General features: G+C 39.6%; 1 protein-coding gene across 1 annotated transcript in view; it reads right to left on the bottom strand.

Annotated features, from left to right (window-relative positions):
- plpp3 (phospholipid phosphatase 3) overlaps window positions 1–26381 on the bottom strand; it is a 141429-nt gene that overhangs the window by 76239 nt on the left and 38809 nt on the right. Inside the window, exon 2 of the mRNA XM_063064419.1 lies at window positions 8522–8679. Within this exon, the coding sequence (XP_062920489.1) occupies window positions 8522–8679 (158 nt within the window). The remainder of the gene's footprint in view (window positions 1–8521; window positions 8680–26381) is intronic.

The following is a 26381-nucleotide window of genomic DNA, read 5'->3' as shown; positions in this document are numbered from 1 at the left end:
TTTTAACACTGTCCTGAGAATTTGGAGGATGCTCCTCGTTATCTTTTCTGGTAATAATTATGTCATGCAGGTAACACCGAGCGCCAGGACAGCCTTGCAGCACCTGGTCCATAGATTTCTGCCAGAGTGCAGGTGCAGATGCCACTCCAAAGATAAGCCTATTTTAGAGATAAAACCCATTGTGTTTATGTTAACACTTTGGGCTCTTCTTCTTTCTCCATCGGCAAGTAGGCCTCAGCAAAGTCTACTTTGTTGAAGTGTTTTCCTCCAGAAAGGTTTGCAAAGATATCCCCTATCCTAGGCAGAGGGTATTGGCCTACTTTCAGGACTGTGTTGATGGTGACCTTAAAATCATCACAGATCATGACAGATCCATTCTTTTTGGCTAATTGGATCAGTGGCATTGCCCATGCACTCCATTCAAACATTGGAAAGAATTCCTTCAGCCTCAGTGCAAACTAGCTCACTGACTATCACTGACTACTTTATCACACCAGAGGAATATTGTATCATTTCTTAATTCATGCATTACTAAGTGACAATAAAAGAGGACTGCGTGTCCTCATAATCTAATCTAATCTAATCAAATCACTGATGGTATAAGGAAATAGTTGGGTTTTATTAAACTTGGCTGTGGCATTTTCACTTAACGCTATTTTACCCTTGATACATTTGAGTTTTCCAATGCCATTTTTGAACAGCGCTATGGCATTATCTAGCAAGCTTCTCAATTTGCTTACAGTTGACTTTATTACAGTGGATGTGGCATGCAAATGTTGGATGGATCTCCAATCAAGTTGTAGCTGTCACACCAATCACGGCTCCACAATGCTGGTCCTTCTATCTTTACAACATACAAGCACAATATGACTTGTTTGTTGTATTTCATTGTTACGAATTCCCACAGGAATCATGTTTTTTTCCAATACAAGTTCTTGGTTGGATAGCTGCAGGCTTCAGTTCAGTATCCTTGAAATGCATTCAAACTCATTTTGTGGAATGACTGAAACAGCTGAACTAGTGGCCAATTCCATTTTAATTAATTTGTTGTTCACTTCTGGTATAAACCATATTGCTTATCTATTGTTAGTTTTCACATTTTAAATCTTAAAGCTACTTGGTCCTGTGTCACTCTCATCATTATCAGATTTTTCATCATTAGCATGCAGATTAGTGCTCTTTTTGTAACTGCAACTTGATTTTTAATCCTATTTCTCTTCCCTGTGCATTTCATTTATTTTTGTCTGCCCAACATGCTCTTTGTATGTATCCTACTTTGTTGCATGTTCTGCAAGCTTCACCTTTAAATCTGCATTGGTCTGGAGTATGTGAGCCCCTGCCACAACACACAATTTGTTTGGCCTGGCCGGTTTCTGTTTAGACGTTGCAATTTTGTTCATGTTCACTTTGAAATGGACTTCCCTTCCTTTTGATTCCACTTATGAAACACAAAGCATTCTGTAATCAACAATGGTTTCAGTTCTAAATGTAGCTGTATTACTTTCACTATCTAAACAAAGCTCAATTCAGCAGGTTTGGTTGGAGTAGTCAAACTTTTAAGCAAACTGCATGCCTTTAACCCCAATGCACTCAGAAAAACTGACACTCACTTCTCATTGGCCATCTCATTTGCTTCAAAATCCTTCTCAGTTAGCTCAGTATACATGAGCCAGTTATACTTTAAACAATCAAACATGTCTACCTTTCAAATGTAGCTAGCTATTTCCGTTTTTTTTCAATTTCTTGATTATTATCAGCCGTTATTCACTGCTCAAGAACCCTTGAATTTGTCCTTTTTCTGCCTTTTTTAAAATTCTATCATCTGTCTCCTTTTTTTTAAATCTCTAACGCCTCGCTGCGCTTCAACAGGTAGGCAGACATCTCGGGTTTGTTTAAAATTTCCACGTCACTACTTTTATGCTTTGTACTTCCAAAACACAAAAACTAACTGAAAGGAAAGCAATGGAGCGGGGAGACAACTTGTGTACATTCGATTTTACTTTTAAGTGAGGCATGCACTTATCACGTGGTAGCATCAGTTGGCTTATTTTTACATATAACCCGTAATGAATTATTTAAACTAATAAGAGTGCTTAATCAAACAATATATTTACAATATGACTCAAATACAACTGAAATATCAAGTACACAACACTGTCTACTTGCGACACCACATTCAGTGATCTATGTGGTTGTACTCCTAGGTCACTCCATTCTAGAACACATCCCAGGGCCCCAGTGTTCACTGTGAAAGTTCTACCCTCATTTGTCCTCCCCAAAACCTTGCATTCACCTGAATTAAACTCCATTTGCCTTTTCTCACCCCACTCACCCAGCTGATCAAGATCCCTCTGTAAATCCTGGTTACCATCTTCACAATCAATGACACTACCTAATTTAGTGTTATCTGCAGGCTTACTATCAATGCTTGTACACTCTCATCCTAATCATTGATATAGATGACAAATAGCATTAGGCCTTGTACTGGCCTCTAGTAATCACCACTAGTCATGGGCCTCCAGTCTGAAACATAACTTTGCACCATCACCCTCTGCTTCCTATTATCAAACCAATTGTATTTCCAATTGGCTCCATGGATCTCAGCAACCTTACTTTCCATAGCAGCCTACCAGTGGAACTTCATCAAGCATCTTGCTGAAGTCTACAGTGCAGATTTTCATCCTATTAATCTGGACTAACTCTGAATTTACATCCAAAGTTGAAGGACTAATGAACAATCAGTAAGGTCTATCATTTGATCTATCTTTTGACAGAGATTGTGGTGAATGGAATACAGAAGACTTAATTTCTGGCTTTATTTTGAAATATTCCTGAACAGCAGCATCATTTGTCCATTATCCACATTGCAGATTGCATATGACCCATAATGCAAGTTAAAGAATTCAAGCAACAAAATATTTCTTGTGTTGCATGCTACAAAAGGATAATTCATCCCTGCTAAAATAGGTGGGCTGGGGCAAGAAATTACCTCGGAACTATTTCAGTCCCTCATGCCTTGCTCTTGGACATGCATTCTAAACAGAAATTGAAACTACCCTGGAGGCTGAGGCACAATGATTCTACCACGTCTGGAACATTGTGGACTGAAAGAATCACTTAAGTCTTTTACAGAATCTGCACAATCCAACCCAGACTCTTTATCAACCAAAGCTTAAAAGTAACTAAACTTTCTCATGTCAAGACCTTTTGGTTATCCCAGGCTTTCCAAAGTTTGTGCAATTTTATTAAACTGTCCTTTTTTTTTACATTTTCTTTACTGTAACCATTCTCTCCTCTTTTAAACTCTTTAAAGCTGGTTAAGCTAGTATTTGTGAATCCTGATAGCCTCTTCAACACATCGTAAACTGAGAACGAGTACTATACACAACCTTACATAATCCTGACAAGTACAGCCAATCAACATAGCTGTGATGTTGCCATAGATACAAAAAATGTAGCGGGCTCACCAGAAATAACTACTTTTGCAATATTACCACTGAAGTAGAGATACTTCTGGCATTGACTTCAACCTGAGTAACATTGGAGCTAGTCACTTCCAATCAGTTAGATTTTAAATGAGGTTATGCCCAGCAAGCATGTTCAAGTTAAAAAGAAAGCTTATTTTTCAAGATGGAAGTAGGATTATTTAATGTAAAAACAGAATGGAATGATTGTAGTGCTTTATAATTCTAGTAGTATTTCTAAGTTCTCACAACTGAAATAAGGGAATACTTCATTAAGATAAAAGTGGTATGGCCAAGGAGAAAGCAAACTTTCACAGAAGTTTTTGCTTTATGTGCACACTTAGTGAGAATCATTTACTGTATAGGTTATACCCTTGGAAAGTAGCCATTTACAGAACAGAAATAGGCCTTTTGGCCCACCCAGTCCATACCAAATATCAAACACCCATCTATACTAACACTTGGTCTGTAGCCTGCCATGCCTTGGTGATTCCAGTGCTAGTCTAATGCTTCTTAATCATTGTGGAAGTATCTGCCTCCACCACCTTCTCAAGTGGTGCTTCCCAAATGGTAACCACCCCTCTGGGTAAAAAAAAATCTTCCTCAAATGTATTTTACTCACCGTAAGCCTATGCCCTCTAGTCATAGGCACCTGTACCACGGGAAAAAGCTTTTTACTATCTACCCTATCTCTAGTTCTCAGAAAGAGACCAAACAACCATGCTATCTGGTCATTCTCTTACCAGATCTATACTTTGCTGGCTTGTTTTGATAGGATACCACAGTATCTGATTCAAGGAGAAACACTGTCCCTCTTTTACCTCCTTAAATACTTAAGCATTTCTATTAAGCATTCTCGGGTTCAGAATTTCCTCCCAGCTACACTTTTCATTTTGTTCAGCTCCATGCTGTGCACTTCTGTAATGACCTCCTCCTCTTACATAATTTCTGAATGAGGCTTCCTGTTCTAATATTCCAGAAGGCTGGTTGAAGAGTGCACATAATGAAAATGGACTTTTCTAGTTGCCTCAATCAAAACTTGGTTAAAATATTTGAGGATTTTCAAATCCTGTAAGCACACCTAATACCTGTTTAGGCTTCATGACACAAACATAACTTCAGTCAAGGTTTATTTCTGGGGTACCTGCAGCAATTTGTGCTCAATTGGTTTCACTTTAATTGCCCAGCTATTTACAGGCTACTTTATTTTAAGGGCAGATGCCCTTTCTGGTTTCTCTCACACTGATAAGAGCCTAAAAGTTATAATTGATGTAAAAAAAATTCCCAAGTATTCCACAGGTGTCACTACATAGAAACATACAGCACAATACAAGCCCTTCGGCCCACAAAGTTGTGCCGAACATGTCCCTACCTTAGAAATTACAAGGGTTACCCATAGCCCTCTAGTTTTCTAAGCTCCGTGTACCTATCCAAAAGTCTCTTAAAAGACCCTATCGTATCCACCTCCACCACTGTTGCTGGCAACCCATTCCACGCACTCACCACTCTCTGCGTAAAAAAACTTACCCCTGACATCTCCTCTGTACCTACTCCCAAGCACCTTAAACCTGTGCTTTCTTGTTCCAGCCATTTCAGCCCTGGGAAAAAGCCTCTGACTATCCACACGATCAACGCCTCTCATCATCTTATACACCTCTATCAGGTCACCTCTCATCCTCTGTCGCTCCAAGGAGAAAAGGCCAAGTTCACTCAACCTGTCTCCATAAGGCATGCTCCCCAATGCAGGCAACATCCTTGTAAATCTCCTCTGCACCCTTTCGATGGTTTCCACATCCTTCCTGTAGTGAGGTGACCAGAACTGAGCACACTACTCCAAGTGGGGTCTGACCAGGGTCCTATATAGCTGCAACATTACCTCTCGGATCCTAAATTCAATTCCACGATTGATGAAGGCCAATACACCATATGCCTTCTTAACCACAGCTGCTTTGAGCGTCCTATGGACTCAGACCCCAAGATCCCTCTGATCCTCCGCACTGCCAAGACTCTTACCATCAATACTATATTCTGACATCATATTTGACCTACCAAAATGAACCACTTCACACTTATCTGGGTTGAACTCCATCTGCCACTTATCAGCTCAGTTTTGCATCCTATCAATGTCCTGCTGCAACCTCTGACAGCCCTCCACACTATCCACAACACCCCCAACCTTTGTGTCATTAGCAAACTTACTAACCCATCCCTCCACTTCCTCACCCAGGTCATTTATAAAAATCACAAAGAGTAAGGGTCCCAGAACAGATCCCTGAGGCATACCACTGGTCACAGACCTCCATGCAGAATATGACCCATCTACAACCACTCTCTGCCTTCTGTGGGCAAGCCAGTTCTGGATCCACAAAGCAATGTCCCCTTGGATCCCATGCCTCCTTACTTTCTCAATAAGCCTTGCATGGGGTAACTTATCAAATGCCTTGCTGAAATCCATATACACTACATCTACTGCTCTACCTTCATCAATGTGTTTAGTCACTTCCTCAAAAAATTCAATCAGGCTCGTAAGGCACGACCTGCCTTTGACAAAGCTATGCTGGCTATTCTGAATCATATTATACTTCTCCAAATATTCATAAATCCTGCCTCTCAGGATCTTCTCCATCAACGTACCAACCACTGAGGTAAGACTCACTGGTCTATAATTTCCTGGGTTATCTCTACTTCCTTTCTTGAATAAGGGAACAACATCCACAACCCTCCAATCCTTCAGAACCTCTCCCATCCCCATTGATGATGCAAAGATCATTGCCAGAGGCTCAGCAATCTCCTCCCTCGCCTCCCACAGCAGCCTGGGGTACATCTCATCCGGTCCCAGCGACTTATCCAACTTGATGCTTTCCAAAACTTCCAGCACGTCCTCTTTCTTAATATCTACATGCTCAAGCTTTTCAGTCCACTGCAAGTCATCACTACAATAACCAAGATCCTTTTCCATAGTGAATACTGAAGTATGCATTAAGTACCTCTGCTATTTCCTCCAGTTCCATACACACTTTCACACTTGATAGGTCCTATTCTTTCACGTCTTATCCTCTTGCTCTTCACATACTTGTAGAATGCCATGGGGTTTTCCTTAATCCTGCCCCCCAAGGTCTTCTCATGGCCCCTCTGGCTCTCCTAATTTCCTTCCTAAACTCCTTCCTATTTGCCTTATAATCTTCTAGATCTCTAACATTACCTAGTTCTCTGAACCTTTTGTAAGCTTTTCTTTTCTTCTTAACTAGATTTACTACAGCCTTTGTACACCACGGTTCCTGTACCCTACCATAACTTCCCTGTCTCATTGGAACATACCTATGCAGAACTCCACACAAATATCCCCTGAACATTTGCCACATTTCTTCTGTACTTTTCCCTGAGAACATCTGTTCCCAATTTAAGCTTCCAATTTCCTGCTTGATAGCCTCATAATTCCCCTTACTCCAGTTAAATGCTTTTCTAACTTGTCTGTTCCTATCTCTCTCCAATGCTATTGTAAAGGAGATAGAATTGTGATCACTATCTCCAAAATGCTCTCCCACTGAGAGATCTGACACCTGACCAGGTTCATTTCCCAATACCAGATCAAGTACAGCCTTTCCTCTTGTGGGCTTATCTACATATCGTGTCGAGGAACCTTCCTGAACACACCTGACAAACTCAACCCCATCTAAACCCCTTGCTCTAGGGAGATGCCAATCGATATTTGGGAAATTAAAATCTCTCACCATGACAACTCTGTTATTATTACACCTTTCCAGGATCTGTTTCTCTATCTGCTCCTAGCTATCCCTGTTACTATTGAGCGGCCTATAAAAACGCCCAGTAGAGTTATTGAGTTATCCTGTTCCTAACCTCCACTAACAGAGACTCCGTGACACTATCTCTGATCAACAGTGCCACGCCCCCACCTCTTTTGCCTCCCTCCCTGTCCTTTCTGAAATATCTAAAACCCAGCACTTGAAGTAACCATTCCTGACCCTGAGCCATCCAGGTTCTTGTAATAGCCACATCATAGCTCCAAGTACTGATCTACGCTCTCCAAGCTCATCCGCTTTGTTCACAATACTCCTTGCGTTAAAATAGACACATCTCAAAACGTCAGTCTGAGCACCTCCCCTCTCTATCACCTGCCTGTCCTCCCTCACACACTGTCTCCAAGCTTTCTCTATTTGTGAGCCAACAGCCTCTTCCTCAGTCTCTTCAGTTCAGTTCCCACCCTCAACAATTCTAGTTTAAACTCTCCCCAGTAGCCTTAGCAAACCTCCCTGCCAGGATATTGGTCCCCCTGGGATTCAAGTGCAACCCGTCCTTTTTGTACAGGTCACACCTGCCCCAAAAGAGGTCCCAATGATCCAGAAATCTGAATCCCTGCCCCCTGCTCCAATCCCTCAGCTACGCATTTATCCTCCACCTCATTCTATTCCTATACTCACTGTCACAGGCAGTAATCCCGAGATTGCTACCTTTGCGGTCCTGCTTCTCAACTTCCTTCCTAACTCCCTGTAGTCTGTTTTCAGGACCTCTTCCCTTTTCTTACCCATGTCGTTGGTACCAATATGTACCACAGCCTCTGGCTGCTCTCCCTCCCACGGCAGGATATTGTGGACGCGATCTGAAACATCCCCGACCCTGGCACCTGGGAGGCAAACTACCATCCGAGTTTCTTTCCTGTGTCCACAGAATCGCCTGTCTGAGCCCCTAACTATAGAGTCCCCTATCACTACTGCCTTACAGGCACTCTTTTGAGCTGGTTCCCCCAAATTTGATTTTAAAAGCATCAAAATGCTGGATTATGTTTCAGTTTGCAGCCAATACACGATTATTACCCTTTTAAGAATGCAGAGTATCAGATCTGTATTTTTCTAGTTACCAAAAGTTTAGTTCGCAACATTTAACATTTTGCTTATTGCTGATCATTTGCTTTGTTTATCCCTGATTTTAATGTTGATTAGTATTGCTATGTTCTAATTAAAGAAATAATGTTTGCTAAGGAATTCTGGAAAAGGCAGACAAAGGCACAATTGATTTGATCAAAGTGATGAGAAACTTACAGAGAGGATGGTGATTAGAATACCAGCAGCACAAAGCACAGCATCACTGATTGTTTCTCCATTCTTATAGGGATACTTGATGCTTTCGTCATTGCAGTAAAATCCACGCTTATATGGTTTGATGGTGCTAGTTTCGATAACCAGGAAAGGAAGGCCAGCTAATGGAAAGGACAACAACAGATACAGATAAAGCAAGGGTAAGTAACATAGAAAATAAACACCTCAAGGGCATAACTGTTTCAACATGGTAAAATGTGGCATTAGGAGAGAAATAGAATAAATATTCTGTGCTCCATTCACACCGCCCCTCCATCCCTCCATGTCATACAATGCAAAGATGTACTTATAAACCATGCATGAACAAAACTGAAATTCAGGTGGTGGAATTTATCGCAATTACTTTCAAAAATAGTTCAGATGGAGGTTGGGAAAGCCAGATTATCTTAAGATTTTCTCTTTTAAGTATTTTAAATTTGTACTTTTAAAACAATATGGATCTCTTAGTCATTTTATGGAGAAAAAAAATTCTGTTTATAAATTAATACGACTAGCTTTGTTGGGGTTGAAGTAACCTGGCTAACAGTAATAACTATCCAAATAATTCCATGCCTAATATTATAGAATTTGTATTGTATGCCCACAAAGCTGTGAAGTGTATCAGCACGAGTTGTTCTATTGGATTTTTTTTCATTACTGTTCATTTCTTACATTTTTCCCCACCTCCTGCTTTTTTATAAGCCACTTTGCTGCATTTCCCTATGGCTCCATTTGCTTTTGTAAAGCTCTGCTTAATATCATACACATGGCAGGAAAGAACACTACCTTTTCATCTCTGAGACCCAAGTTCAACCCAGATAAAAAGAATGATAAGCCTCTCATCATCCCTGCTGTCCCTTTCACTCACACTAAGACAGTAAACAAAGCACTTTGGTCCCAGATGAATCCAAAAGTCATAGCCAGTGCCCAAAGCTTTTAAAAACATTCTGCCAGTGCAATAGCCAGCTTTACACTGAAATCAGAGCTCCCTTTTTATTAATTTCAGACAGATCATTTGCTGGAAAATTTTAAATATGTTTTTGATTTCTCAGGAGTATTTGTAGAACTAGAAGAGTATCTATTAATGACAGCATAATGGCTTGCAACTTTAGGCTTCCACATCATCTTACTGCTCAATTGAAAGAACTTCTAAGATGTTCTCTAAAATGTGCAAAGCACAGTCCACGTGGAAAAATTAACTGCCAAGAATCAGAGACCTCATCAGGAAAAGAAATACTGTCAGGAAATGCCGCATTTTACTTTGTCTTGGCTTGGAAATGCACCAGCAAATATATAAACTTACACAAGGAATTGGCAGTAATGTTCCCACTACTAAGAGGAGGAGACTGAAAACCACACTTTGCTTATTGCAGTTAAACCCTCTTTGATTAGGAGAAATGCCTGCAGCATTTATAATTGCAGCTGGAAAATAAATGTAAATATTACTAATCTGCTGATCATGTTTCCAACTAACAAAGAGATGTGTTCAGGTTGGATTTGTAACTATCACATTGTTTTTTTAAGCTGTAATATTAAACCACAAAAGCAAAACTAGATTTCACTCCTGTTAAATCACATTATTTTTGACCTTACAGTAAAGAAACAGAATACAAACTCATCAGCAGCAGAAATTTACAAATTTATACCCGGCATAAGGCAGGACTGATTAGGGATCATAAGTGTGACTTTGTTTGTGAGTAATAATGTCTGTTTTGATTAAACATTTCTGAAGAGGTGACCAAGAGAATCAACAAGGGCAGCAGGGTGACCATTGTCTGCATGGAGTTTAGCAAGGCCTTTGAAAGGGCCCAGCATGGTAGGCTTGTCCAGAAGTTTGGATCACATGGGATCCAGGTTGAGGTAGCTAATCGGATGCAACACAATGGTGAAACCACAGATGGAATATTGTGTGTGGTTCTGATTTCCAAGCTATATGAAGTCATTAAGCTGGAAAGGGTACAGGAAAGATTCATAAGAATATTACTCGGGCTGATGGACTGAGTTAAAAGGATGGACTGGCTAGACTATATATATAAAATCATGAAAAGCATTGATAGGGTGAATGGCCACAGTCCCTTTCTCAGGACAGGGTGAGAGGCAACTTTGTTTACACAGTGGGGTGGATATGTGGAATGAGGTACCAGAGGATGTGGTAGAGGCCAGTACAAATACAATGTTTTAAAGGCATTTAAACAGTTACATGGTTAGGAAAGGATTAGAGGGAAATAGGCCAAATACAGAGGGATAGGAATAACTTAAATTAGCAACTGAACAAGTTAGGCCATGCTGTAGACGTGTCATGACAAGATCTTCAATAGGATAATGAAATGCTGAAAACCGAAACTTGTAGTTATCATCCTATACAGCAGTACTGTTCTAAAAGTCAGGAAGGCTCTTCTCAAGAAAGTATGATACTTCTGATAAAAATTCCTGTTATGTATTTTCTGTTCATGTACAGTATTACTAACCAACATAATTCTAACCAGGAGTTGCCACTGTTTCACCAAATCATGTTTTTTAATTAATAGAAATTAATTTTAGTTTTTATAGGTTTTGTGATTTGGGCATACTTTTGTGAACATAATTAAATTGCATCTTATCACTCAAAATAAAGAAACCTATTTATGCACTAACTTTCACAACCAGATGACATTTCAGACTGTTTTCAGGTTAATTAAATAGTTTTAAAGTGTAATATAAGTAATGAAGCATGTAATATGAGCACAGCAAACCTTCACAAACAGCAATATGATTACAGCCATTTAATCAGTCTTTATGATGTTCACTGCAAGATAAATATTCATTAGAATTCTACAAAAAAATCTCCTCTCGTTTCAAGATAACATCATGAAATGTCTCACATTCAACAGAGCAAGTTTATATTTTCATTCAGAAGACAGCCTCTCCCTCAGTAATGAACACACACTCTTCTGATTCAGAGACATGGGTACAAGCAACTGAGCCAGAGCTACCATCTTGGTAAATATTAACAGAGGTTCCTATGTCTGATTATCTACAAATGATTAAAAGCTCTACAAATTGGAGTGAAATTCTAGAGGTAATCACACTAAGATTATAAATTTTCTATACACTGACAGTGATAGAAACATAGAAAACCTACAGCACAATACAGGCCCTTCAGCCCACAATACTGTGCTGAACATGTACTTACTTTAGAAATGACTTAGGGTTACCCGTAGCCCTCTATTTTCCTAAGCTCCATGTACTTATCCAGGAGTCCCTTAAAAGACCCTATCATATATGCCTCCACCACCGTCGCTGACAGCCTATTCCACGCACTTACCACTCTCTGTGTTTAAAAAAACTTATCCCTGACATCTTCCAAGCACCGTAAAACTGTGTGCTCTTGTGTTAGCCATTTCAGCCCTGGGAAAAAGCCTCTGACTATTATGATGAAGATATGGAGGCTTGTCTTACTCTCTCCTAGCTTGCTTAATGGTCCTTAGACTTCCCTCAAATTCCAAAGCTAACTCTCAAAATATATTATTTGCTTTTTACTTGAGCAATACAATTTTATTGTTTCTTTGTGGGGAATGGCTTACAGTCATGGAACTGCTAAAGTCAACCTGACAACCAAACATCAGAATTTTAGGAATACAAATTCAAGTATGCGGGTAGTCTACAGTAACCAAATGTCTAAGTAGTCATAAAAATTGACCTTATTATTCACCATTTGAACTTTTTGCTAGTTTATTCAACTCCTTGCACCTTATTCCACTTTTTTTTTACAGAATGGGTTTGTGTGCGGGAAGTCATACATGACAAACCTTTTGGAGATTTTTGAAGAGGTAACCAAACACATAGCTAAGGATATGACGATGGATGATATCTGTCTGAACTTCAGCCAGGCCTTCAACAAGGTCCTGTATGATAGGTTGGTCTGAAAGGTTAGGTCTCATTGGAATCCAGGCAGAGATAACTAGGTGGATTCAAAATTGGCTCAGAGGTAGAAAGCAGAAGGTGGTGGTTGAAGGTTGTTTCTCGGAATGGAGGCTAGTTGTGTACCGCAGGAGTCAGAATTGAGAACCCTGTTTGCTATTATTTATATAAGTGATTTTGATATGAATGCATAAGGCATGATCAGTAGTTTACAGATGACATAAGATTACTGATTGCGAAAAAAAAGCCATTGTAGATCACAGGGTATCTTGTTTAGTTAGGGGAGGAGGTTGAGAAGTGCAAATGGATTTCAATACAAGGAAGTGTGAGGTGTTGTATTTGTTAAATCAGACTAGCATAGGACTGACACTACGAATGGTTGGCCATTAAGGAGTGTAATGGAACAGAGGGACCAAGGGTTACAAGCGCCGAAATAGTTGAAAGCAGAATCACGGGTAGAGGAATGGTGAAAAAGGCATTTAGCACACAGGCACTGAGTATAGGAGCTGGGACATTATGTTGCAGTTTTATAAGTCACTGGTGAGGCCACACTTGGAGCACTGTGTACAGTTTTGGATACCCTGTTATAGAAAAGATGTGGTTAAACCGAAAAGAGTGCAGAAGGGATGTTGTCAAGACTAGAGGGCCTGAGTTATGGTGAAAGATTGGCAATGCCAGGTCTCTATTTCTTGTAACATAGGAGAATGAGGGACAACCTTATAGAAATAGTTAAAATTATGAGTCTTTTCCCTGGGATGGGGAGTCCAAATCAATGGAGCATAGATTTAGGATGAGAGGGGAAAGATATAAAAGGAGCAAATTTCTCTAGCGAGTGGAGAGTATATTGAACGAGCTGCCAGAAGAAGTAATTGAGGCAGGAAAAGTAATATCATTTAAAAGCACTCGGATAGGCACATGGAGAGGTGGGACTAGAAGGGATAAGGGCCAAATGTAGGAAAGTGGGACTAGCTAGGTGGGTGCCATGGTCAGCATGGACTCATTGGGCTGAAGGGCCTGTATTCGTGCTATACTGCTCAATAATGCCAGAATTGTTAGTGATATTTCACAAGTTGGCTAAAAAACTGTGCAGAAAGCTGTGAAAAATGTCAAAATAACATAGACAGAAGTATGGGGAGTGTATGGCCGATGCAGCAAGACACAAATAATATGTAAATAATAGTAATTTTAAAACCAAGATTAAAAATTCTTTTAAGTGTTTGTAAATTAAATCAAATGAGAAAGTGGGAAGGGCAAGACAGATATGCATGACCCTAAAATTATAGGGAAATAGAAATGGTCCAGAAATGCAGATAGACTATTGATTTTGACTCAAGTTTATAGGGACAATCATAAATCTATGTAAGAGCTTAGTCAAGAGAATAAGTTTGGGTGCTTTTGAACAGCTAATTATAGGAAGTTATGTAACCTTTCTAGTTTGTTAGAATTGAATGAGAAAGGATGATTTCCAATTGTGGTATTCAAAGGGTTAACAAATAATCTTGTGAGGTTCTTAATGATTTTGATAGATCCTGCTGAAGTAGTCTGTGGGTTATTGCTTCCATTAACAGTACAATAATAATAATAAAAAGATATATATCAGAGAGAAAAAAACCTAAAGGGCATGAAAACAAAGCCTAAATAAATGGCTTGTGTAATGAACCTGATGAAAGCCTATTCCTGTTTTTGATTCAAATTGCAGACTTCATGATAAAAAAAATTACCCATTGTTTGGTTCTGCTAAAAACAAACAATTCTAAGCTTTTTTTGCCACTTAGCTAATTAATAATGTGCTTGATTAACAACTTCGGCTCTGGTTACAAGATGGATAAATTTATACTGCCAAATTAGCAAAAGGCAACAAGACAACAACAATCAATTACTACCCTGACTGTTGTCAGTGCTTGCATCCGCCCTTTTCAACCTGTGCATCCGCACCATAAACAGGCTTGCTTCACCCTGAATGCAGGAAATTCATCAGTACTGATTACCTTGCTCTGCTCATGCAAACATTAATGATCAGGAAAGCAAATAGAATGCTCATAAGCAGTTTGAACTTACTGAAATGTTTTTTCCAGACATGCCATAAGCAGACCAAGCTGAATAAAATTGAGAATCATAGAGCTAAAACAACAAGGAAATAGGCCCTTCGGCCCAATTCATCGATACTAACACAAATACCTACCTGAGTCAATCCCAGTTGTCTGCACTTGGCCCATATCCTTCTAAACCAGTGGTTTCCAAACCATTTTGGTTTTCTGCCCCCTTGGCTTCCAGACCACAATGCCAGCACCTCTCTCTCCCTTTCTGGCCATTAGTTAAAAACTATAAAGAATTTTGATTTACAATGCACAATAAAAGAAATTGGGAACAGCAAATTCAAAGCAGTGACAAATAATCACAAAACTTTTTCAAATCAGTATTATTTAATTACAGCGGAAACAATTTTAATCCACAGTTTTAGAGCGTACATTAGTAGTCCAACCATTCACTGCTTTTTCACCTTTCAATGAGATGGATGGCTTGGCGCAGTGATATCAGCTTCTCAACATCAGCCTGAATGTCACTGAGATAGAGTCTCAGATCCTCATGTTCAGCAATTTACAGTCTGTTTCATTGTTTTGTAAGAAGTTGGGCAACTGCACTGAAACCGCACTCCACTAAAAATTATATTGGACAGGCAATAAAGAACATCTTGACCTTTTTCCACAGTGCAGAATAGCGTGCAAAGATTTTCTTCTGCAACCAGAAGTCTTGATATGATTTTTTTGTACCTCAGCTTCTGCTCAAAGTCATTTTATAGCAAGATCAGTTTTTCCTCTATCCTTCCTGTTAATTCTTCAGTACACGTGTTTAGGAATGGATTTATTACCCAGTCTGGAATTTGGATCACGAGAACATAAGAACATAAGAAATAGGAGCAGGAGTAGGCCATCCGGCCCATCAAGCCTGCCCCTTTATTCAATAAGATCATGGCTGAAATGTCCGTAAACTCAGCTCCATCTACCTGCCTTTTCCCCATAACCCTTAATTCCCCTACTATGTAAAGATCTATCTAACTCTATCTTAAATATATTTAGTGAAGAAACCTCAACTGCTTCCCTGGGCAGAGAATTCCACAGATTCACCACCCTCTGAATCTTGAAACAATGATCCTGCAATCTCTCCGACATGTCCTTATGCAGCTCACCCAGGTAGGCACAATATACTTGAAAATCATCACCTGGTATTGTTTCTTTTACTTCCAATTCAGAGGGACTTGGGGACTGGAAAAGGTTGCAGTGCTCAATGGTGCACTTAAGTCGGATTAACTTGGACAGAAATGTGGTAACGGCTGATTCAACTTTGGTAAGAGTCACAATATTTCCTTACAACTGAAGACCGGTTTTATTAAATTTTGCGAATCCTGACAAACAGGCAATGTCATGCCTAATATTCCTGAGTTGATTACTGAATGAAATATTCGAGTCTTCAAGGAATTTTATACGTTTTATACGTTTCAAAAAGTGTGTGAAAGCATCTCAGGCAGTTTTTTGACAGCCATTTGACTTGTGCGTGCAACAGCCAGCGTGCAAACTGTTCATCATTTTCAATACAAATCTCTTGAAAGAGTCAAGAATTAAGAGCATGGGACTTGATTTTATTTACTACTGTGATAACAGTATTTAATGCTTTGTGCAGCCGATCACTTGGGCATTTTTGCAGCAAGATGTTGTCTGTGAATTACACAGTGAATAGTACTGTTTTTTTCAAGCAGTAACTCCCACCCACAGTGGTGTCCTGTCATGGATGGCCTCTCGCCTGTTGACAAGCAAAAATATTGGTGAGCAGAATGTCCTTCTCTGAGAAATTGCTCAACAACCCAAAATATTGACTCCACTTCATATCTGTCTCTTGTCCCCTTTCAAATAACAACTCTTAAACTATGCTTTCATCTTTTATGAAGAGAACATACCCAAGAAGCAAAGATTCATTGCTTGGCAAAGTTGACTCATCCAGATGCCAAGCAAATTCTTTTGTTCTAAATATTTTGCACAATGTGTCTTCCACATTCTCAGACATTTTATCTATTCATCTTTGAACAGAGCAGAATCACTTTAATTATTTGGTCTGGGAACTTACGCAAAACCATACTCAGACCTTCCCCTGTTTTCCATTTCTGAAGGTTTTCAGATAGGCTGAAACACCATATCCTAATTCACAAGAATTGTGTCACTGTGTGATTAGAGTATAGGAATTATATTAACTAACACTGTAGTATAGTAGTGAATGGCAATAATGTGTGGGCTGGGCATTATTGCCATTCACAATTTCTTCAGTCCAGATTTCATTACAAAAAAATGGCTTGGAACACCTGCTGTAAGCTCTGAACTAAAATCTATCTCTGGCCCTGCAGCCACCACAGAATGGTCAAATAAAATGCAGATAAATTGTTACGGGTGCTGGACCACATATTGTAGCCTCATCTGCCATTCACGGTGACTTTAATATCCACTGTGAATGGGCAACACCATAATCCCATTACAAAGGGCTTGTCAAAACCATCAAAAACACATTTAAAATCTTGCAACACACATAAAAGTTGCTGGTGAACTCAGCAGGCCAGGCAGCATCTCTAAGAAGAGGTACAATCAATGTTTCGGGCCGAGACCCTTCATCAGGAATCTTGCTGGCCATTATGGGAAACAGCAGCTCATGCGTGTGCTCTCGACATAAATCCATCACCCAGATGCTAGCAACAGCATGTCCAATGCAGAAAACAAGTATCTCATTACTTAGTCTATATTGTGAGCCCATGGCTCCGCTTCTGTTGAAGAGGGTGGACAGCCCTCAATAAAAACTACACAGGTCATGGATGATGTAGCCCATTCTACACAAGGGAAGTATGGTGAACAACTCAAAATGCATTTGTGACCACATTCCCAAATCACAGAACACAAATAAAACTGCTCATCTACATTTGTTGCAGAAGGAACCTCATTTCTCCACTTGGTGTCTTAGAGACAATTGACTGGATTCATGGACTGAACATCAAAATATGAGGCTTTTCATTTCTTATAACTGGCAAGAATAGCTATTAGCCAGGGAGCTTTCCATCAATGGTAGGAAAGTTGTTGAAGTAAATTCTCAGAGACAAGATTTATATTCACTGGAAAGGCGGGACCTGATTAGGAGTCAGCAGAGTTGGTACGGGGGAGATTATGTTTCTCAAATCTGACTGTGGATTTTGAGGAAGTAACTAAGTAGACAGTTAAAGACAGAGCAGTAAACATATTTTGCTTTGATCTTAATAAGGCTTTTGATATGTCTCATATGCTAATCTATTCCAGTAGGTTCAGATACAGGCAGATTGGTTAACTGAATCCAAAATTTACCTGGTGATATGAGAGAGGGGTTACTGGTGGATGGATGTTTTTCTGACTGGAAGTCTGTAACCAGCGGTGTCCCAGAGCTCAGCCCTGGAACATTTGATGTTTGTAAAATATAAAAATTACTTGGATGAGAACTTAGGTAGAGTAATGAGCATGTTTGGAAAAGACACAAAAATTGATAGTCATAGAGAATGAGAAAGGTTGTTTAAACCTGCAGCAGGATATAGATCCGCTAAAAAGTTAAGACAGAATGGTGGCAAGTGGAATCTAGGCCAGAAAAGTGAGACAAGTCAAATTCTGTTAGGATAAATAGTGTAAATCCCAGGGATTTTAGGTTGTTGATATACAGAGATGTCTTGGGATGTAAGTCTATAGGTGCCTCAAAATAGGGTATGTATAGAAGCCATTGCATATGCTTGCTTTCATAGGCCAAGGCATTGAGTATAAGAGTTGGGTCATAATATTGCAGCTGTACAAAATATTGATTAGACCACACTTAGAGTATTATGTACATTTCTGGTCACCACACCACAGAAAGAATATGGTAGTAATAGAAAGAATGCAGAAGATGCCTGGATGTTACCTGAAATGAAGAGCTGTATTTATAAGGAGAGATTGAGTAGGCTGGGTTTATTCTCACTGGAAAGCAGGATGCTGACGAGTGACCTTTTTGAACTTTGTAAGATTGTGAAGTGCAGAGACAGGATGGATAGTCAGCCTTTTTTACCCCCCTAAAGCAGTAGATTTTAGAAATAGTGGACACAGGTTTATGGTGAGAGGGGAGGAAGTTAAAGGAGATTTCAGGGATTAGTTTTACCACAGAGATTAGTGGTTATCTGTAATGAGCTGACAGAGTAGGTAGTGGAGGCAGATACAAATACAATGTTTTAAAGGCATTTGAACAATTACTTGGATAGAAAAGGGCATAGAGGAATACAGGCCTAATACATGCAAACGGGATTAGTGTAGATAGGCATCATAGTTGGCATGAATGAGCTGGGTTGAAAGAGCCAATTTCTCATCTATACAGCTCTAAAATTAGATAAAGATCAGGAATCTGAAAACCAACTGCTTTGATATTCCATTACCTCAACAAATTCACCCCTACAAATCCTCCTAAGAATACAATGTTTATGTAACCTTCACCGTTGATGAACCCTTGCACTCTTTAATCATGGTTGTTTAAATATGACATCTCAGGCAAAATGCCAATAAGCCATACTCCACACTCCACCAGTTAGATGCAAAGATTCTTTGAACTTCACTTTAAGGGCAAATAAGTTTCTAGCTGAGAAACCTGTAGTCTAAAATAAACAGCTTGATTACATGTAGGTCATGCTTTATCTTTTTATAAACATTATTGGGAGCATGCCCTTGCACCTGGAATTGCCTTTTAGCTGACCTTGGCTTGCTCTACAGATCACCTTTATGTTTGTGTCCTAAATCTAACTGGCTAACAATCGATAAACAGCTTCAAGGCAATTCCTACTGCAAGGTCAGGCTCCCTATAAAAGTCAGTCAGCAAATTTGGAATAACGTCGTCGAAATACTAAAACTGATGTGCAATCCATTTTATTCCACTCTGAGCCTTCTGTGAATTCACCTCTCATCAACACATCAAGCACAGATCTTTCTGAACACATCGATTTTTAATGATTACAGCTTATTTCAAGGAATTGGAGTGTTAAAACTGAACTATAGAATAATGGAGAAGCAAGGAAGTCAACAATAGGTTCAAACTCGGCAATATTTTGGCTGGTCCGCAAGACAATTTTCTAAATTAAGCAGTAGCAATGGTAGAGTTAGTTCAAAAGAAAGAACAAAATAAACAATGTCAGAGTACTCTTTCATTCAGAGAAGGAAGGGTTTTTTTAAAACTTTGTTTCAATAACTTTCAGGATATAGAAATCAATTGCAAGGCCAGTATTAATTACCCATCCTTAAACACCCCTGAGAAGGGGATGGTGAGCTGTCCTCTTGGATTTCCATAGGATGCACTGTCATCTGCCCATCTAAATTGTGCAGCATTCAGAAATCATATCATTGTGGACTACCACCAAATCAAAATCTGAGAGCACCTGCAACAGGTCAACAGTGGTAATTCAGAAACAGTAAAATGGTTCCAGAAAGCTGCATGATTTAGACAGGAATTCAGAGATACCTCCTTGGGAATTCAGGTCTTGTCCTTCTTACAAAAAAACCCTAAAAGTCAATGTTATGGAAGCAACTGTTAAAAAAGCCAGGATTACTTGCCCTTAATGAGACATACTAGAGCATGGCTTCCTAACCTGAGGTCTATGGACCCATTGCTTAATGGCATTGGTCCATGGCATAAAACAGGTTGGAAACCCCTGCACTAGAGCAATGTTGTTCAATCAAGGAAGCTACTCAAACTTAGATAATGTCAAGCGGATGCAGCCATACCCATTCAAGCAAATGGTGAGTATTCTATCCACTCCAGATTTGTTTCTGCAGCTTGTGAAATGTATTGTGAAGCCAGAAGATATATCATTGAAGTTTTTTTTACCAAAAATTACTTTAGTCATAACCTATACAGTAAATACAGTTGGGACATATCGTTATCTGCATTAACTGTACCAAGCAATACAAAACATTTTTTACATCACTCATGTTTTATTCAATATTCAGCTTCTGGCTTACTAAGCAGCCACAGTATTTAGTTGTTTGTACAGTTAAGCTTCTGGTGAATGGTGACCCCAGTTTGTTGAGAGTGAGGAATTCAGTTATGGTAAAGCTATTGAATGCATGCTCTCCTTTCGAAGTTGCTCACTGCCCTTTTGTGGTGAGAATATTACTTGTCACCTATCAACTTGTGCTTGGTAGTTTCATTATACAATTATGTATAATTACCAGTGGTTTTATCAAATGTTTTGAAGGAAGAATGGTTAGACTTTATGAAAGGAAGGAAAATCATTGATGACTGGAGCTGGCTACCCAGAACACAGTCCTGAACAACTCCAATTTTGGGTGATTGGCATCCAAAAGCCACGTCCATCCTCCCTTGTATTGGATATGAGCCTAGGCAGTTGAGACATTCATCCAAATACCCAATAACTACTTCAGTCCTGATGCAGGGCTTTGACCCAAAATGCAGATAATTTATCTCCTCCCTCAGATGCTGCTTGACCCATTATGTTCCTCCAGTAGATTGTTGTTGGTCCAGATCCCAACATCCACAGTTTCTTGTGTATCCAATAACTTCAGTTTTCAATAGAAACCACAATTGAAACATTGCTGACTTTGCCAAAGGCTGTCACTATGACTTCTTTGCTAGAATTTAGCTGTCTTCACACATTTGGCCAAGGTTGAAATGAGATCTAGAACCAAATTGTTCTGACAGAACCCAGTAGGAGCTTTCAGGATCAGGTTGTTGTTCAGAATGGGGCACTTCATATCACTATTGATAATGTATTTGATTTATTTGCTAAAGGAATGGTCATTGAATCAGAATCATTATCACCGGCATGTGTCATGAAATTTGTTAACTTCGTTTGATAAACCTTGATATGCTTTTCATAGATAGGATATACCAGGGTAACTTTTCCTATTGCTCTGTTTCATTGCTAGTTAGACTTTCAACTAGTTCATACCTTGTCATATGGCTGGTCTATGATCACAAGTCTGGACTTTCTGATCCCCACACTAGTGTTTGCTGAGGCAACTCCTGGCACGCATCAGCCTCTAACACCCTGGGAAGTCAATGGTGAAGGTTTGTCTTCTGTGCTGGTGATTTTTCAAGAAGGTAATAGGCAAACAGAATTTTATGGCCTTTTGCCTCTGTAACAGCAATCCAGGCGACTCTAACGAAAGTTGGTGTAGCTGGACTGCTGAATAGCAAAGAGGCCTTTGACTCAGTAAGAACACTGGAAGATACTGGGGGGGGGGGTTCTGTTTTGGGAAAATACAAAGAAAAACAGCACTTATACGCCAAAAAAAGTTCCCAAAAGTAAACATGCTTGCCTGATGGGTTTGTGTTAAAGGCAGTCGCATACAGCGCTCACATTCATTCCACTATTATGCTGAACTGATTGATCTCAACTCAGGTCACTGAACGTAGGGAACTACATCAATATTTGTATTTTTATAATTAGCTTCAGTACTCCTGCACTTCAGAGGAGGAAAAATTAAGCAGTTCTCTTTTTTGGCCACCGTCCAATTGTCCCTGCTAGAGATTGAGTATCAGGACATTGGGCTGGGAAAGACTGGAGCTCAAACTTCACAGAGACAAAAACGCCATCCACAATCAAGTTTAGCTGCAGAAGTAACATCTGGGATACCAGCGGCCTGATGACTATTGTGTAAATTTACCTCTACTATATATTCAGTAGAAGAAAAAGAAAATAAAGATTTTGGAAATCCCAGAAACCTTTAGTATTTGTGAACCCATAAATGAAGTGGATTCAGTCTTAAAGTCAAAAAGACCGGAAAATAAAATTGTTTCCTTTTTTTTTTCTTAAATTAGGCATGAAAATGATGGGAGTGTAATGAAGACAGGATTCAACTTGATATCACCAACGATGGCGTAATGGGCTCCAACCTCCTTACTTGAAGAACCCTGATCATGCTTCCGGTAAATTTTTCCTCTTTCCCTTCCCTCTGTTTCTATTTCCCACTCTAGCTTCTTACCTCTTCTCCTCACTTCCTATTACCTCCCCTTGGTGCCCCTCCTTCTTTCCTTTGGTTGGGGGTGTTGTGGATAGTCTGGAGGGTTGTCAGAGGTTACAGCGGGACATTGATAGGATGCAGAACTGAGCTGAGAAGTGACAGATGGACCTCAACCCAGATAAGTTTGAACTGGTTCATTTGGGTAGGTCCAATTAGAAGACAGAATATAATATAAATGGTCAGACTCTTGGCAGTGTGGAGGATTTGCGAGATCTTGGAGTCCATGTCCATAGGACACTCAAAGCTGCTGCGCAGGTTGACATGTTATTAAGAAAGCGTATAGTATGTTGGCATTCATCAACCGTGGGATTGAGTTCAAGAGCCGTGAGGTAATGTTACAGCTATATAAGACCTTGGTCAGACCCCACTTGGAGTACTGTGTTCAGTTCTGGTCACATTACTACAGGAAGGATGTGGATACTATGGAGAGAGTACAGAGTATATTTACAGGGATGTTGCCTGGATTGGAGGGTGTACCTTATGAGAATAGGTGGAGTATACTTGGCCTTTTCTCCTTGGAGCGACAGAGGATGAGAGGTAACCTGATAGAGGTGTATAAGATGTTGAGGGGCATTGATGGTCTGGATAGCCAGTGGCTTTTTCCCAGGGCTAAAATGGCTAACACAAGGGGACATAGTTTTAAGGTGCTTGGAAATAGGTACCGAGGGGATGTTAGAGGCAAGTTTTTCCACACAGGGAGTGGTGGGTGTGTGGAATGCACTGCTGGCAATGGTGGTGGAAGCGGATACAATTGGGTCTTTTAAGAGCCTCTTAGATAGGTACATGGAGCTTAGTAAAATAGGGGGCTATCCGATAGAGAAATTCTAGGCAGTCTCTAGAGTAGTTTACATGGTCAGCACAACATTGTGGGCCAAAGGGCCTGTAATGTGCTGTAAATTTCTAAGTTCTATTGTCTTTCCCCCATGGTCCACTCTCCTGTCCCTATCAGATTCCTTCTTCTTCAGCTCTTTACCTTTCCCACACACTTGGCTTCACCTATCACCTTCTAGCTAGACCTCCTTTCCCTCCAATCACCTTCATTCTGGCATGATTCCCCCTTCCTTTCTGGTCCTGAAATGTTAACTGTTTATTCATTTCCATAGATATTGCCTGACCTGCTGAGTTCCTCCAGCATTTTGTGTGTTTTGAACTGATGACACTTGGTTTGGTTTTGCCCTTGCCCTTCTCTTTTAATAAACAAACTTTTGGCATATTAAAGAAAATTCTGAAGAGCATTGTTTAAAAATTCAAACTCTCCAGTCCAAATTCACACAGGTGGCAAGCCAACAGCAGGTTGAAGCCACAAAACCCTGGCAACTACAGTTCAGGTAATTGTGCTTGCTTTAAATATAGCAGGGAAAGGATTATTCTAAATGCCCACATGAGTGACAGGTCATTGGTCATGCTACTAACTTAAGTTCACTCAGTGCTTATACAAAAAGGGCTTCCATTTGCACAGACCTGTGCTCATTTCAGGGACTGTTTTGATTTAAGGGGGAAGGAAAGGTGTAGCTTTTAAAACCCTTTTAGTTAGTTTGATCAATTTGTAATTTTAAAGGTGGAGGAGGGGTAAATCAAAGGCTAGTATTGTGTCAGAATTCCTTGAACTACTACTCCCTCGGATTTTAGTACTTAAGAACATTTTAGAAAACAGGGATTGGCTTTCCAGGGCTGCCTGAGGGAGTGCAGGGGACACTTTGTGCTGAGCTTGCGCTCTTGTGGCGAGTATAACTGAAGTGCCCTGTGTCTGCTTCTTAGTTTTAGACACAGGCTTGCAGCTCAGGAAAAAAAAACATTTCAACTTTGTAGTTCTGATTTTTTTTTTAAAAAGGTGATGTTTCAAAACAAATATTATCCATGCAAGAAAAAGAAACTGAAAACATTATAGCCAACCTAACCTCACTACAGCCCCCTATTTAGCTAAAGAGCTGAGTTGGTTTGCTGAGGGCACAGGAGGGATCAACGTTGTTGCTGGGCCAGTGTGAAGGGGACTGCATAGACAACAAGAAAGATTTTGATCTAAGAAATTCATTGGCTGTTTTCCAGAAGATACATTTGGAATGGTGCCTTCTTGGACTCTTCAGCTCAGGCCCATTAGCAATCGTAGGATCACAAGCAACTATAAGGCACAAAACATGGAGGTGGGAGTGGGCCTGTGTCACTGATTTTAACCTCAGTTTTTCCATCTCTGTAAGCTTACACACTAGTAATTAGTACCTGTGTCACTCTGAGCTTCACTCACTCCACTTCCTGCACCACTGTGAACATATCCACAATTTCTGTTCATTCAGGACAGCTGGATAATTCGGCACCTGACTGGCATAAAAGTGTTTCCAAGGTGCACCTTCTGGTATGCTTCCAACAACATCACATCTCTCTTCCCCCTCTTACCATAGTATAATCATGTCCCTTTTGTAGAAGGGAAGTACTCATTATTTACCCTAAATATTTAGAACCTAAGCAAAATAGCCTGTCCTGAGAAACACTGCGAGTGCATTTACCAGAGACCACTAATCTCAATGGGCCTGAAAAATACTTTCCCCAGGTTTCACTCCCAAGAAATGGCATGAGGCCAGCAGGAGCCCAGAAATAGTCCTAAGAAATTTATTATCTCCAAATGATAGTCTCTCTGATCTTAAATGAAGCCAATCCATGATTCTGTTAACTTCTGTAAGAAATTAATTTAGTATTTGAACCTGAACATCTATTGGCCAGTTGATCATTTTTCACAATTGTCAAAAGTCAAAAATTACCCTCTGGCATAACTTCAAGTAACAGTATTATTCTGGAAGTATTTCAACACTAAATCAATCAATTTTTAAATGAAATAATTAAAAATGGTGCTGTCCAATACAGCCCTCATAGGGCAGTTGACAAGTACCTCCACCACATGGAGGGCCCCTGTTCTTAAGTGACCTGCTTTGGTTTGGAGGGAAGAAAAAAATGCTATTTTTAACCTTTTTATAGCTGCAGTAAATCTTATTTATTTAGTTTAACAGAAGTTTTAACCATGTCGTGCCACCAAATTTAGTTTCAATTATTTCTCTACTTCCTCTGATAATCTTGGCAAAGACAGAATAATCTGCTAAAAAAAACACTACATTCTTTAAAGATATAGTTTGTCCACATTTTCCAAATTCATTCCTGAGTGCCCATTCTATAGACAGTTAAACAATGAATGATTTAATGCAAATTAATTAAAAGTTTGCTTAGTAAGATTTTCTCCAAGGACTATAAAGAATAAGGGCAGTAGATCTGACAAAAATATTAATCTTACCCTTACAGATGCTGCCTGACCTGTTGGGTACACCTTCAGCATTTACTGTTACTATTTACAAGAAAGCCAGAGGGTGATCCATTGTAAACTTTAATAAGCCCTGGATTAAATTACGTTACTGCGTATGAACAGAAACCCAAAATCAGCAAAGTCAACCAAGTATATCAATGCATATAACAGAAAATGGAGAAACATATGCGTGTTATGTTAGAAGAGTCTGCACTGAAAAATTATTTTTAAAGTCTGCTGTTCACATAGGTTCTCACTGACCTGATGCAAGCCTTTTCAAATGTTGCTTCATATGATCTTACTGCATTATTGTAAATTAGCAATTTTCATTTTTCTCAGGGAGGGGAGTACGGGGGTTAAACAGATTCAAGTACACATTTTCAAAAAAACTCAGTTGTGTAAAAAGTATATATTTTTAATTTCCTGTGCCAAGCTTTGATGACCACTTTTTTCCCTGAAATCATTAGTTATAATTGGTGATGTGAAAATCTTCCACTCTTACAAAGTACAATTATCCCCATTTTAGTTTTGCAACAGCTGTTTGTAGACGTTTGCCAGACTGGACCAGGATAGTAAGTCACCA

The sequence above is a fragment of the Mobula hypostoma genome, chromosome 12, assembly GCF_963921235.1.
Source record: "Mobula hypostoma chromosome 12, sMobHyp1.1, whole genome shotgun sequence".
Lineage (NCBI taxonomy): Eukaryota > Metazoa > Chordata > Chondrichthyes > Myliobatiformes > Myliobatidae > Mobula > Mobula hypostoma.
Note: the sequence above shows the minus strand (reverse complement) of the source record. Positions and strands in the feature narration are given on the sequence as shown.